Source organism: Hipposideros armiger, unplaced genomic scaffold (assembly GCF_001890085.2).
Source record: "Hipposideros armiger isolate ML-2016 unplaced genomic scaffold, ASM189008v1 scaffold_298, whole genome shotgun sequence".
NCBI lineage: Eukaryota > Metazoa > Chordata > Mammalia > Chiroptera > Hipposideridae > Hipposideros > Hipposideros armiger.
This window is the reverse complement of record NW_017731648.1, coordinates 1,022,171-1,038,011: the sequence shown is the minus strand read 5'-3', so window position 1 is coordinate 1,038,011 and position 15,841 is coordinate 1,022,171. Positions and strand designations below refer to the sequence as shown.

The following is a 15,841-nucleotide window of genomic DNA, read 5'->3' as shown; positions in this document are numbered from 1 at the left end:
GAGGGTGACCCACACACTGTACATCTGCTCCCTGGTTCTCATGTTCCTCACCTGTAGACTTCAGGATGCCCATCAAACACCTAGTATCATTTTGACCAAGTCCTAGTGGCGTGGTAGCGTATAAATACCTCATTTGTCCTTGGGTCAAAGACTTTTTTTTTTTTTTTAAAGATTTTTATTGGGGAATTGGCGGAGGGGAACAGACAAGTTGCTGTCCTTTTGTTCTTCAGTCTAGTTGTGGAGGATGTCGCTTCACTGGCCCATGTTGGTATCATCATTGTGCTCTTCCCGGCTGAGGCAGATTGGTCGCCGGCCTCTGGACGGCCGTTCATGGTGGCTCTTGGCAGCTCACACCAGCTGCCGGTTGCTCACACTGGCTGCCGGCCACACACGGTAGCTCACTGCAGCAGGGGCTGCAGCCTACGCCGTCGCCAGTGACTCATGGCAGCCCAGCTCCAGGTTGAGCTGTTGTTCATCTTAGCTGTAGAGGGCAGTGTCACTGGCCCTCATGTGGGATCCAAACCAGGGCCCTGCTGCACAGAGCTGGCGTCCCAAGCCACTTCTTAACCAACGCGCCACTCAACCGGCCCCAAAGACTCTACTTTTGACCTCGCCGGATGGCTAGTGGTGAGACCAGGTCCATCATCTTCAGCCTTGACACCTCCCCAACCCAGGAAACCAGCTTTTTGCAGGCAAGGAATGGTATCCAGCAAGGAACGGTATCTGTTTTATATCTGGGTCACAGTATGTTCGCAGTAATTAACTGGCTTAACTAGAGATGCCGTCACAACTATTAATACATCAGCTAAGAGGCCTGCATAGCCCCCACTGAACATGCCAGCCCAGTAGCCCAAAGCTGACATGCCACACAGGGCCTCACAGCAAGTTATGGGCTGGTTTCCTGTGGCTGTGATGCAGGAGGCACAGCCACCATGGAGGAAGGCCCGAGGCCTCTAGAGACAGGTGGAGACAAGGCTGGACTTCTCATGGCCCTGCCAGGGACACTGTAGGCAGACAGGTGGGGAGTCAGGAGGCAACTGTGTGACTATGTTCTTTGGGCAGAAGGACCAGGAGGAGCTAGCCCACAAGCTGTGTAGATTGTTCCGTTTTTGGACCTGACCCTGGGCCAGCCTGAGAACAGTCAGAGGCCAACCCAGGGTCACCTTGACAAGGGCCTTTCAAACACACACAGCAGCTCTTTAAACACATGTGCAGGGGAATCATTGAAAAATTACTTGTAAGGGGCTTTAAGAAGATGAGAAGTGTAACACAGACATGACAATCCTCAATGGGGCAGAATCAAGTGCTCCCTGACAGCACTGAGCACCTGGGCCTGGTGTTTTACACAAGGACACGCTACCTTTGCAAGGATGTGCTTGTCTTTAATGATGTATTCGTAAGTCGTTAGCAATACATTGAACTTGCCACTCCGGAGCTGGGGGACAAAAGCCCTTCTGGCTGCTGGAGAGCCCTGTGAGGGAGAGAAGACATGAACATGTCAGCCTCCCAAGCCACGCGACGCCAAGTCACAGCACCCTGATGAAGGTGGAGAGCTAGGCAAGGCTGCTGGCTCCTGCCCTCCAACCCCAACATGTGAATGCCAACTGCATGGAGCAGAGAAAGGTGGGCCATCGGCAGCCTGGGACCTCTGGTAGGCTTGCTGGCCAATCAGCTCCCACCTGTTCCTGGGTCCCATCTCAGGCCTCCAAGCTGGAAACCATAGCTTCCCCCTCACTGCCTCCCACCGAGATCACTCCCTGACAGCAGCTCCAGCCTCTCCTCAATTAGCAAATCTGCCCAAGCTTCCCCAGTTCCAAACTCCTGACCGATCTGACCATGGCTCCAGCTTTCTCCAGGCTCACATTCCAGACCGATCTTCACTAGGTCCCATAAGCTTTTGCCAGAACTGCATTTAACTCTTCAAACATACCAAGTTTTCCCCACACATGCTGTTCCCTCTGCCAGGACCCCTACTTCCCCACAAGCAAAGAGCCTCTCAGCACAGGGTGAAGAGCCTGGACCCAGGAGCCCAATGGCCAGGCCTAACCTGGCTCTGCCACTGAGATGCTGTGTGAGGCCGTATGCCTCAGTGTCCCCCAGGACAACAGGCACAATTAGCCCCCATTTCACAAGGTGAAATGATCTAGATAAGTCATCATACATGATGAATGAGTTTTAACCAAAGCTCAGGTGAGAATGACGAAAGCTTCCAGTGAGTGCATCAATGTTACCAGATTCCACAAATTACACATAACTTCACTTAAAAAAAATGAGCATTACCCCAAAATAAACAAGTGATCTCAAACCTGTGCTAATAACTGACCCTATGTATATAACATAGGAAAATGCGCACACATGCCTCATGTTATTAATGCAAGCTGACTTCCCTCTTTACTTATTTGCATTCCCTACTCTCCCACCCTGCCCTCACCCATGTTCACCTCCTCAGGCTATGACATACCTTGTAAGACACCTTCACCACAGAGGGGGCCCACTTGTCAAATTCGTACGCCCAGTTTGACAGTGTTCTGACAGAAACAAGGAAGGAACAGTCAGGTTCTAGTTCAGTCAACAACAGCTCATGTTCACACCGATGTCTACTGGGAAGTGAGGCCCACATGGTGGTGACCCTCAGAGCTGGCAGAGAACTGACCGTCTCCAACAGTGGCCAAGCGAGGGAAGGAAGGGAAGGTGCCCTTGGTGGGAGAAACAGGGACACACAAAGGTGTGGCAGTGGGTATAGGGACAGAGTGGGGCCTGGGTCACCCTAGGCTGAAGGCAGGAGGCTGGAGTGGGCTGTACCCATGGCTGGACCTCACAGACCAGTGCTCTGTCACCACCGTGGGGTCACAGCCCCCCGTGAGAATAAGCCATGTGCTGCGGACCTACTGCCAAAAAAACCAGACAGACTTACAGTGCTTCGTTTCAGGTTCAGAACCATGCTAGACATCATGCTATGCTATGGAGATGTGGGAGAACAGGAGATACCACCTGTATCTTTATGCCACTTCGAAATGAAGATGGTAGCCACTGGGGGCTTCTGCCCAATGAGAAACAGAATGAAGATAGTGAGCAGGTGAGACCACAGTGTGCTCAGGCAGAGGACTAGGAGTGGGAGCAGGGTGGGAGGGAGAACTTGGGTTGCTCCTCCTCGGGATGAGCAAGGCCAAGAAGAGGGGGGAGAGGGACAGGCAGTGACTGGATGTGGGGGTGGGCAGAAGATTGGTAAGGAGGCATACATCACTCAGGAGAGGGTGATGATAACAATAAAGCCAAGTTCACAAGGGGGTAAATTCGCGGAGAAATAATGGGACACAAAATATTCGGTGGGGGAGTGAACCCATTCAAAAAGTCTAGACTTGGTGGTTTGTAAAGACAGAACTCAAAGGCAGAGTGATAGAGGCTGCTGTGGTTCATCCAGCTCCCCATGAGGGTGGTGCTGTCTCCACCTTAAACCCACAGCTCCCAAGCTCCCTGGCAGCCAGAGCCAACCAGGTGCTCACAGGCAGAGCCAATGAGAAGAAAGCTTAAGTTGCTGAGGTGAAAGTCAGGGAAAGTTCTTGAAGGAGGGTGGGTAGCAGGGAGACTCAGCTATCAAATGCTCCTGCTGCCCTTTGTCCTGCCCATTATGTTGGGAACTGAGATAAGATGATGGAGGCAGTGCAACCATCTTGCAAACATGTAAGAAGGTAAGAAGCCTGATAGCAGAAGTCACACGCTAAGGGTGACTGAGCAAAAAACTGCAGGAGCCTGGGGCTGTGATGGCATCTTAAAGCCACTGGGCCTCCTCAGAAGGCCTGGCTGTGGACTTCCCCTTACTGAGGATCAGCAAGATTGCCCCAGTCCAGTCACTGAGGTCTGGCTTCTATTGTGGGGAGCAATAGGGGACAGCTCGAGAGAAGCCGAGGGCTGAAGCCTCAGGTGTAGGAGCATGTACAGCAGGAAAGGAGAAGAGCCGAGAGTCAGGAGGGGGACTGAGGAGATAGGTAGGACACAGAGGTCAAGAGGGGGCCAGGATAAGCAAACTCATGGTGGACAGCGGCACACCCCAACCAGTGGAGGGAACAGCTGTATGCTCAAAGTCTAAAAACATTCTCTAGGGCATGGAGGAAATGACATCTGACAGACTGGACCCTTGTCTCGGTGGGACATGGGTGTAAAAGGCTGATGACGAACACATGACATAACCTCACTAAAGGAAATGAGAGAAAGAAGCTGACTTAAATGACCTTGGGAAAAGGTGTTTTAACTGGAAACTAAGCCTGAAGAAGAAAGGAACTGGATCTAAACACAATACTCTAGTTGGTAAAGTTGGTTCTTACAGGTTAACTATTCTGAAAGTGCTGTATATGGGTACACTGGGAATGAACAAAGAGAAAGCCCTAGAATGAACTGTAGGGTTCTAGCTGAGAGTCGGAGACAACAGTATGACCATGTGTTTAACTTAACAAAGATCAGATGACTAGACACAGTGGTGATGTTAGACAGGTGCATATAAGGCTTAGTACACATACACTATTTCCTAATGCTGTTGGCTCAGAGGGCCTAGAAGGACACCCCAAAAGCAAGGAGCACACCTAGGACCCACGCCTTGGTTTCCAATTCCATTCTCTAATAAGACAAACCAGGCCAATTCTAGACCTGGGGTGGGAAATGTACAAGCTGAGCCTGGAGCCTCTTTGGGTGCCAAAAAGCAAAGAAGAGCTCAAAACACCCCACAGTGACACGGGCATGGGCATGTTAAAGGGACAGAGAAGCCAACGGAAAGAGCTCCCAATGGCGAGAGCTGGAATGATTTGAGCAACAAAACAGATAAACTAGTTATTGGAGTATAGCCCAAAGTATAAAATAAATATCCGTGAATCCATGCTGATAAAAGTAACTGAATAAATTAACAACTGGGAGAGAAGAAATCTTCTGTACAGAATCCCAAATAATTTATGTATCTATTCCCCCTCAAGGAGGTAGAGCTTAACTGCCCACCTCTTGTGTATGGGCTGAACATAATGACTTTTTTTCCAGAATACAGTATGGAAGAGGGGAAAAAGAGAAATTTCACAGCAGAGATAGCTGACAAATACTACCTCAGCCAGGTGATCTAGGTCAACATCAACAGGGAAAAGTCACGTTGACAGTAACTGCCCTTGATATGATGTGATGAGAGGGGCACTTCACCTCTAGTCTTCCACCCCCAAACCCAGCATCCCGCATAAGCATGAGAAAATCACCAGACCGACCCAGATTGACGGACACCTTACAAAATACCTGGGCAGTCCTCCTTAAAGCCATCAAGGTCATTTAAAATATGGACAGTCTGAGGAATGGTCACAGACCAGTGAAGGCTAAAGAGACATGATGACTAAAGGTAATATAGGATCATGGAATAGAAACTGGACATTAGGGAAAAAAATCACTGAAATAAAAAAAAGTCTGGAGTTTAGTGAATAGTAGTGTGCCAGGGCTGTTCTCAAGTTGTGACAAATTTAACAGTCATATAAGAAGTTATCAACACCAGGAGAAATTGAGGGGAGGGTATCTGGGAGCTCTCTGTAGTATCTTCACAACTTTGCCATAAGTCTAAAAGTATTGGGCTGGCCGAGTGGCTCAGTTGGTTAAGAGTGCGAGCTCTGAGCAACAGGGTCACCGGTTCGATTCCCACATGGGCCAGTGAGCTGCGCCTGAGCTGAGCTGCCAACAGGTAGCAAGATGGCTCAGCTGGTGAGAACACCTGCTCCTAACAAGGTTGCCGGTTAGACTCCCATGAGCTACGCCTGCCACAACTAAGATTGAACACAGCACCTTGAGCTGAGCTGCCCATAGGCGGCTGGATGGCTCAGTGGTCAAAGTGTGTGCTCTTAGCAACAAGGTTTCCGGTTCGACTCCTGCATGGGATGGTGGGCTACGCCCACTCGCAACTAAGATTGAACACAGCACCTTGAGCTTAGCAGCTGCGAGCTGCCTACGGGCGGCTGGATGGCAACTGGACTTGTAGCTGAGCTAGCTGCGCCCTCCACAACTAAGACTGAAGGACAACAACTTGACTACTCCCCTTCTCTGATTCCCCAACACTGTTCCCCTTCCCCAATTCACCAATAAAATCTTAAAAAAAAAAAAAAAAAGTATTCACAAAAACCACCACCACAATATAATGACAGGGACACGTTAAAACCAACTGGAAGGGTCTCCCAAGGCCAAATCTGCGACAATTTAAGGAACAAAACAAATAATGATAGTGTCCATTCTGGGTTCTAATAATGACAGAGCCCACTGTAATATAAACAATTACACGAATAAATAGACAAATGAGGGAGAAGAGGCAGTTCTTCCTTACAGAGGAATTGCCATACACGTGGAAGGAATGACAGAAAGAGAAATCTACTGTTTGGAACCTCCCACAGTAATAATCAATCATTTCAGGTGAGACTCATCTGATGGATGCTGAATTTACTGGGCCAGTATGATGAGAAATGGGGTATTTATATGGTTTCTAAATGCCTTCCCACAAGATACTTACGAATTACAAAGGAAACCCTTAGGTTTACGTGGGGAAACCAGCAGACACCACATAACCCTCCCCTGTGATGGGGCCCCTCGGCACCTCATGCCTCCTGACAAGAGGCCCCAAGAAGGGCACAGGGGCCGGCCGAGTGGCGCGTTGGTTCAGAGCTGGCTTAGGACGCCAGGGGCCCCCGATTCAGATCCCACATATGAAGGCCAGTGACACTGCCCTCCACAGCTAAGATGTTGAACAACAGCTCAACCTGGAGCTGGGCTGCAGTGAGTCACCGGCAATGGCGTAGGCTGCAGCCCCTGCTACAGTGGGTTGCCATGGGCTATCGTGTGTAGCCAGCAGCCAGCGTGAGCAGCCAGCAGCCACCATGAGCGGCTGTACAGAAGCCAGAGACTGATCTGTCTTGCCCAGGAAGAGCACAATGATGGTGCCAACCTGGGCCAGGGAAGCAACGTCCTCCACAACTAGACTGAAGAACAAAAAGACAGCAACTTGTCTGTTCCCCTTCCCCCAATTCCCCAATAAAAATCTTAAAAAAAAAAAAAAAGAAAAAAAAAAAAAAGAAGGGCATAGCATTCCTCCCTGTAAATTCTCAACAGAGTTTCAGAAATAGGCACATCACACAAACACCGTCTGAGGGACAGTCTACCAAATGCCTGATCAGGATTCCAGTGTTAAGATCATGAGGGACAAAGATGGACTGGGAGCTGTCACAGACATGTCACAGAAACGTGACAACAAAAGGCAAAGTGGGATTCTGGACCAGAAAAAGGCTATTAATGGGGAAATAGTATCAGGTCTCTAGATTCATTAACAGTTTTAAATCTCTGCTCCCTTTCTGGTGTTGATAACTGTCCTAGGGTTAAGATTTGAGAGGCTGGGTGAAAGGTGTATAGGAATTCTTAATACTATTTTTGCAATTATTGTGAGTCTGAAATCATTTCAAAATGAAATGTTAAAAATGAAAAACCCAGGCTGCAGAACAGCACACTGGAGAGAGCTATCCCGATGAAGATGAAGTCACATCTTAGGGGAACAGAGAGAGGGGACTTCGGCGCCTGCAGGGATAGGAGACAGTGCGCAGGCAAGTACAGTGGGAAGCTGAGAAGCGAAGTTGGGTTTGACCATGAGGTAGGAGGGGGCAAGGCCTTCTGCCAGCCTGGGACCTCCTATCGCACTAGAAACAGTTCTCTCCACAAAGCCTGACAAGGTAGCCCATTTTATACCATTATGAGGAAGGGAAGGCAATTAGAAATGAATGCCTTGCAGTTAAATTCTGGGAGGGTTCTGGGGCCCCCCTGATGTGGACGTGCAGCTGGAGGTCTGGCTGTCTTAAAGGCAGGAGGGCATGAGCACTTGGCTTTCCCACTCTTCCCTTCATTTGCTGGTCTGATGGTGACGGGGTCCCCACTGAGCACTGGGCCAAAGTTAAGGGGGTTCCCATCCAGGGCCAGGCCAAGTGCACACAGAAGCCTGGCCATATCAGAGCAGACCATCCCCAGGCCGGACATGTGACCTGAGCTGGGTCAATGAAGGGGCCCTGAGATTTCTTGAAACACCTGGGGGCAGGTGAGACAGTCTGTGGCACAGGCTGAGTTGGGAAGAGGGCTGCCTAGAGTGGCCAGCGGAATCTTGGATCTGGAGGGGTGTCTGATGGGAGGAAGAGGCCAGCAGCACAAAGAGCTGGTGAGTGAGAGTGTTCTTGAAACATTGTTTGGGTACCCAGGCCCTGCCACACATGAGCATTTATGATGCCTGGGCCAGGCTGAGATGTGACTGACAGGGTTTCAGTGCCAACAGTAGGGAGTGGAAACTGTATTTACTTAAATGGCTCTACTCCACTCTTCTAGCAGGAGGATCCTCAGGCCCTGTGACTCCCTTGTGTGGGATTTGCTGGTTTGCAGGTTTGAAAAGAACCCTAAGGATATCCTGTGAGAGCTCCTCTGATTGAGACAATGGATGGACACTGTCATCTGCCCCTTTCCTATCCTGCCCCTTAAAACCAGAGGCAGGTTGTTATGGGCTGAGTTGTGTCCTCCTAATACTCATATATTGACGTCCTCACCCCCAGGACCTCAGAACATGACTATTTGGAGAGAGGGTTTCTAAAGAGATAATGAAGTTACATTAAGGTCATTAGGGTGGACCCTAATCCAGTGGCTCGCATCTTTATCAGAAGAGGAAACCAGGACACAGACAACACAGAGGGAAGACCATATGAGGACACAGGGAGAAGATGGACATCTGCAAGGCTGAGAGGGAGAGGCCTCAAAAGAAACCAACCCTGCTGACAACCTGTTGTTGGACTACGACCCCCAGAAAATAAGGCCTGTTGTTTAGGCCACCACCAGGCTGTGGTACTTGATTGGGGCAGCCCAAGCAAACTAACACACAGATGTTTGAGTGAAGGCTGGGGTGCCACTAATGCCGGGCAGCTGGGCCTCCAGGAGTTGGTACACTTACGAGAGAGGTACAATGATGAGGAAGGGCCCATTGATGCGTTTGTGCTCCATGAGGTACGTGATGAGTGCGATGGTCTGGATGGTCTTCCCCAGGCCCATCTCGTCAGCCAGGATGCCATTCAGGTTGTTGTTGTAAAGAGACACCAGCCACTCCAAGCCCTTAATCTGCAAGGAGAGAGGCGGCCAGCACTGAAGCCCCAGTTGGGTTTGAGCGCATTCCCTGCGCTTCAGAGACTCGAGCACATCAGCCACCAACCACCCACGGCCATCTTTACTTGGTATTTTGCTCTGAATCATCCTGCTCCTTTTTTCCTTAGCCTCATCCTCAGCAATCATTCCTGTCAAATCACAGGGTTGCTGTGTTAATAATATATGTACATTATGTAAAATTTCTTCTTCGGGTGCACATCTGAACAGCTAAGTTTCTACCTGTTACACACCCATCTGTCACTGACTGACACGAAGCCACACAGCACACTGGGACAAACCTGCCCACAACCACGTGACACTCAAATCAGGAGAGCATGAGGAATCATGCTCTCAGGGGAGCCTGCTGAGGAATCCACCACTGGGCCAACAATAGCCTAACCATCAGAGCTTGTGAGCTTTCTGCAATACAGGTGATTAAAGCAAAGACAGTTTTCAAACTGAATATAATGTTATGAAGGAAAATTTTGAAATTTTCTAGCAGATTAAGGAAGTTACTTTTGGCCAAGTTCTGATTCCTTTGATTACACTGGTCACTGGAAATTTCCACTAGTCATTGGTTTTGCCTCTTTGGAACTTGATATTGGCATGGAGGTTCTGAGAGTTTTCAGGAAAAGTTGGGGTTCAGGGATCACAACAAACAGAAAACTAGGGAGACATGTTCTTTTGCTGGAGATAAATCAGATGCCTCTTGGGAGCTCAGAGGTGAGCTTGGGATGTGGGGACACAGAAAAAGAAACTACGATGAGCAGCTCTAATTCTTGGCTGCGCCAGGCCAGGCCTGACAAAGAGCTTTAACGCCAGCGCCACCTCACCCTCACAGAAAGAAGGCGCTGAGTCCAGGGCTGCTGGCTCCTGACATCTAAGCTCTCACTCCTCACTATCACACTGCACAGAGCTCCAGGGAACATGGACCAAGCACCTGTGTGCCCACATCTGGGTCCTGTCCTTGTCTGACCACTCCAGGGCTGTGTGATTTTGAGGAATCACTGCACCTCTCTGTTCCACAGTTGCCCCCCGCCCTAAAAAATGCAGAGAATGAAAATCCCTTTTTCACAGTTGTTGGGGATTCAGAAGCTAACAGCATTGAACACACTACCATCCTGCCCAGCAGGCAGATCAACTACCTAGCAGATACTGATATACTGCACTATTTCACTTCCTCCTGGTGGCTATCCTAACAGATCGTGTTTCTGCTTAACAGATGGGGAAACTGAGGCTTAGAGGAAAAGAGCAAGGTGCCCAAAGATAATTAGTGGAACATAAACTTGGGTCTTGCCTGACTTCAGCAGCCTCCCACAACCTAGGAACCCATATGTCAAGACCATTGTGGGCATGGCCACCTCCTACCCTCCTGCCTCACCTGGTACTGTTTGAGGACGCCATTGACCATAAGTGCCGACTGCTTATCCACTCTCTCAGTGACGGCGTGGGCCACAGCATAATAGGACTGCAGGCCACGAGCGAGGGCCTGGGACACGCCATACTCATCATCAACATCTTGCTTGGCATTCCTGGAAGTGAACAGAAGCACTGTATGTGAAGACACACATCGCTATCTATGACAATGTACTTCTGACAGAAGAGTCTGGAACGGCCCTTTCTGCCTGATAACCATGACCTGAGCCTTAAGATAAATAAAAGTGTAGCTAGATAGTCTGAAGGGAGGCAAGGCAACAAATACTAACTCAGGGGAGGGAGGACGGTGCTAAGACTGAACTCCTGTTTGTGGTTCCACACTGGCTGCTGGCTGGACAGTGGTGAGAGCCATCCAGGGAGAAGCTGGAATTCTAATGGTCCTGCCTGAACCCCTGCAGGAAGATGGTGGAACTGGAGTGTGTGTAGGGATGCCTTACTCAATGATGTGCCGAGCGTCCACCTCAGAGACGTCATCACTGTCTGGGTCTGGAATCTTCTTCTTCTCCTCCACAGGCAGAGTGGGAGGCTGTGCTGGCTGTGGCTGCTCCTCTTCCTCCTCCTACCAACAGATGAGCCCATGTCACTTCAGGTAACCCTACAGGAATGGGCATAGGACTCCAGGGGGAAATCACACTTTTGGAAGCAAGTGATCTTTTTACAACCCTCACGCCCTCTTCTTATCTCGGAATGTGTCATGACTTTTCTTTGCATCTTTGCTTAATTGCTCAGTATATTATTTTTAGTATTCCAAGCAGAGTCCAGACATTTCTTTTGAAGGCTATTTCTGGGTATTTTGTACTTTTGTTACTAATAGTAGATTCCTTATGCTCCCCTGCCCTCATTAAATAATGTATACTACACATCCCTTGCCTAACCCGCTCAAGCAATTTTCCACTTGAATCTCATGGATTTTCTAAGTATTAAACATTTCATGGCTAATTTTCAATATTAATTGCTCTTGATTTACTTCCAGCTTTATTAATATGGCTAAATCGCCTAAAATTGTCAAATAATACTGGTGATAACAGGCATCCTACCTAGTTCACAGAGGTTTCCTATAAACATGTAAATTAAGTATGAGTGTTGTGTTTCATTTAAGTGATTTTTCAGCATTTACTGAGTAGATGATAAAGGGATTGTGCATGACATGTTGATAAAATAAACGTGAATGCATTTCCCAATATTAAACCATCCCTGTATTCCTGTATAAATTATATACAAAATCCCAGTGGATTATTTTTTTTATGTATAATGGAACTGCTATAAAACTAAAAAACATGTATTTGTAATTAATCAAAATTCAGTGGGGGGCCGGCCGAGCGGCGTGTTAGTGAAGAACTGGCTTGGGATGCCAGAGGGCCCCGGTTCGGATCCCAAATAAAAGGGCCAGTGACACTGCCCTCTACAGCTAAGATGCTGAACAACAGCTCAACTTGGAGCTGGGCTGCTGTGGGTCACCAGCGACGGCGTAGGCTGCAGTTCCCTGCTGCAGTGGGCTGCCATAAGCTACCGTATGTAGCCAGCAGCCAGCGTGAGCGGCCAGCAGCCGCAGTGAGCGGCCGTCCAGAGACCGGCGACTGATCTGCCTCAACTGGGAAGAGCTCAATGATGGTGTGAGCTTGGGCCAGTGAAGCAACATCCTCCACAACTATACTGAAGAACAAAACAACAACTTGTCTACCTGTCTGTTTCCCTTCCCCGATTCCCAACGCTGTTCCCCTCCCCCCAATTCCCCAATAAAATCTGTAAAAAAAAAAATTCAGTGGGATTTCCCTTGGGGCATTCAAAATGATTTCATAGATCATTTGGAATAACGAACAGGTGATAATAGTACAAACGTCTGTGTGCCCCAGTCCCCCCACAAATACACATAACTCGTACAGACTTAACTTATATTACCATGTCTGAAATTAAAATAGGGGTGAGACTTCTGGCTACGTCTGAGTGAGGTGGTCAGCAAATTCTCTCCTCACAAAGTGACTTTATAGCTAGACAAAATTGGCAAAAGCAATCATTTCAGAGCTCTAGGAGGTTGACAAGTATTAATGTTTGAGAAACCACTAACCTATGGGTAAGAAGAATGGGAATTTGTGGTGTTCGTACTTGGGATCTCTCCTGCCCCACAGCACCGTCATGAAGGTTCTGCCAGGGTAGGTAGGCTGTGAGGACTGGCAGCTGAGGCTGATGGGGGACTTAAGTCATTTTGTGGCAGTGGGCAATGCCCATTTCAGCAGCACTGTCAGTGGAGGTGAGGTTCTCAGCCATCATTGGGAAAGCATATTACTGGCTGAGGCTGTGACTATGTGCTGAGGAAATGAGAATGGGCCTGGCAGAAAGTAAAAGCCAGGGCAGGCTTAAAAATGGCCTAAATTTGAAATGTGTTTCCCCTACACACACCAACCCATTGGCAGGAGACAGAAGCCTTACTAGCTGGCTCTAGCTGTTTGAACACAATCTCTGTCCAACCATTGAATGATTACTTAATTGAATGACTAATTCATTGAAGTTATGAAGAAACACGGTCTACTCCTTGAAAGTCAGGATTAAAAACTAATATGAGAATAAAACCCAAACAATAAATTGAGCAGAGACACCAAAGGAGGCACACATCATAGGAGAAACAATTCCACAGATTTAGCCCAACTAAATTAATAAACAGGCAAACGAACAATACAACCAAAACGATTCCCCCTAGGGGTGAAGTCAGAATCTCGAGTTGCTAAAATAGGCTTCTCCTAATCATTACAATACCAGCAAAAAGGAGGAAAGTGTGGTAAGTACTCAGGAAAAAAACAATTGAAGCAGTATTTATTCCCAGATGTTGGACTTAGCATACAATTTTGAAACAACTATTATTATAAATACGTTAAAAACTATTGTAAACATGTCCAAAGAACTAAAGGGAACAATGAATCAACAAATATAGAATCTCAATAGGACAGAAACAATAAACTCCCCAAATTTGATAGAAAGAATGAACCTACCCAGTCAAGAAGCTGAACAAACACCAAGGAAAATAAATACAAAGAGGGGGTTCACAAACTGCTAAAAAGCCAAACACAAATAGAAAATCCTGAAAGCAAGAAAGACGAAAACGAATCATGAAATACAGAAGAACATCAACACAATTAGTGGCTAAATTCTCATCTGAAACAAGAGGCCAGAAGTAGTGGAATGATATAGTCAAAAAGAAAAAGACTGTCGACAAAGAATTCTATATCCTGCTAAACTATCTTTCCAAAATGAAAGCTAAAGAAATACCTTCCCAGATAAACAAAGACTGACAGAACTGTTGCTAGCAAACATGCCTTATAATTAATGCTAAAAGAAGTCTTTAAGCTGAAAGGAAATGACAGCAAACAGTAACTTGAATCCACAAAGAGAAATAAAGAGCATCAGATATGATAAATACATGGATCAATATAAAAGATTCTATAAATACATTTTCCCTTACTTCTTCTCTACTAACTTTAGACTATAGTTAGTCTAAAGACTATATAGTTTTATATAGTCTTGAGACTATATAAAATATTAATCAGAAGACTGTATTGCTGGATTTATAACATATATAGATATAATATATCTGACAATAATAGCACAAAGGAAGAAAAGCAAAGAAGTTATACGGGAGCAAAATGTCTACATTTAACCAGAATGGAATTATTTATCTTGAAGTATACTGTGATAAATCAAGATGCATATTGTAGGGCCGGCCGAGGGTGCGATGGTTAAGAACTGGCTTGGGATGCCAGAGGGTCCCGGTTCGGATCCCACATATGAGGGCCAGTGACACTGCCCTCTACAGCTAAGATGCTGAACAACAGCTCAACCTGGAGCTGGGCTGCCCTGAGTCGCCAGTGACGGCATAGGCTGCAGCCTCTGTGGCAGTCGGTTGCCATGGGCTACCATGTGTAGCTGGCAGCAAGCATGAGCAGCCAGCAGCTGCTGTGAGCGGCCATTCAGAAGCCGCCAACTGATCTGCCTCACCCGGAAAGAGCGCAATGATGGTGCCAACTTGGGCCAGTGAAGCATCGTCCTCCACAACTAGACTGAAGAACAAAAGGACAGCATCTTGTCTGTTCCCCTTCCCTCAATTCCCCAGTACTGTTCCCATTCCCCAATTCCCCAATTTAAAAAAAAAAAAAAATCATGTCAGAAATAGTGTTTAAAAAAACAAACAAAACTATCAGAACTAACAATAGGGAGTTTAGCAAATTAATAGGATAAAATATCAATATTTTTAAAAATCAATATAAAAATTTTATTTCCATGTTAATAGCAACAATTAAGAAAATTCTATTCATAACAGCATCAAAAGGAATAAAACACTTAAGAATTTAACAAAAGTGTAAAAACTATACTCTGAAAACTATGAAACACCACTAAGAGAAATTAAAGATTAACAAAATAAATGGAGAGACATTCCATGTTCATGTATTGGAAAACTAAATATTGTTATGATTTTCCCTAAATTAGTGTATAGATTCAACTCAAAGCTAATAAAAATCCCAGCAAGCATTTTTGTTGTAACTAATGAGCTGACCCTAAACTTTATATAGGAATGAAAAGGATCTAGAATAGACAATAAAAGCAGTAAAGTTAGAGAAATACTACTACCTGGTTTCAAAACAAATTAGAAGATACAATAATGAAAACAGAGTGGTAGTGGCACAAAGAGACACAGAGATCAACAGAACAGAACTGAGTCAGAAACAAACCCTTAGACATGGTCAACTGATATCCCACGAAAGTGCCAAGACTATTCAACGTGGGAGAGAGTAGTCTTTTCATCAAATGATGCTTTGTAAAATGGATATTCATATGTAAAAAAATAAACTTAGACCTCTATCTCATAGAAATCAACTCAACAATGACCCTAAATGCAAGATGTTAAACTGTAAAATTTCTAAAAGAAAACAGAAGAAAAATCTTTGTGATTTCCAAGAGGTTTTAGATACAACACCAAAAGCACAATTCATAAAAAAAAAAAAAAAAAGGGGGGGCCGGTCAAGTGGCGCATTGGTTAAGAGGTGGGTTGCCATGGGCTACCGTGTGTAGCCAGCAGCCAGCGTGAGCAGCCGTCCAGAAGCCGGCGACTGATCTGCCTCACCAGGGAAGAGCGTAATGACGGTGCCAACTTGGGCCAGTGAAGCAACGTCCTCCACAACTAGACTGAAGAAAAAGGACAGCAACTTGTCTGTTCCCCTCCGCCCAATTCCCCAGCACTGTCCCCACCCCCCAA

The 15,841-nt window shown here is 46.8% G+C and overlaps 1 protein-coding gene across 5 annotated transcripts in view; it reads right to left on the bottom strand.

The window, feature by feature from the left end:
- The window catches only part of SMARCA4 (SWI/SNF related BAF chromatin remodeling complex subunit ATPase 4), a 90,371-nt gene that overhangs the window by 37,215 nt on the left and 37,315 nt on the right, over window positions 1-15,841 (bottom strand). For all 5 annotated transcript variants that reach the window (XM_019659297.1, XM_019659295.1, XM_019659296.1 and 2 more), the window contains exons 14-18: window positions 11,037-11,158; window positions 10,544-10,694; window positions 8,975-9,138; window positions 2,462-2,528; window positions 1,361-1,471 (exon numbers count right to left, since the gene is read on the bottom strand). In XM_019659297.1, coding sequence (XP_019514842.1) covers window positions 1,361-1,471; window positions 2,462-2,528; window positions 8,975-9,138; window positions 10,544-10,694; window positions 11,037-11,158 — 615 coding nt within the window. The remainder of the gene's footprint in view (window positions 1-1,360; window positions 1,472-2,461; window positions 2,529-8,974; window positions 9,139-10,543; window positions 10,695-11,036; window positions 11,159-15,841) is intronic.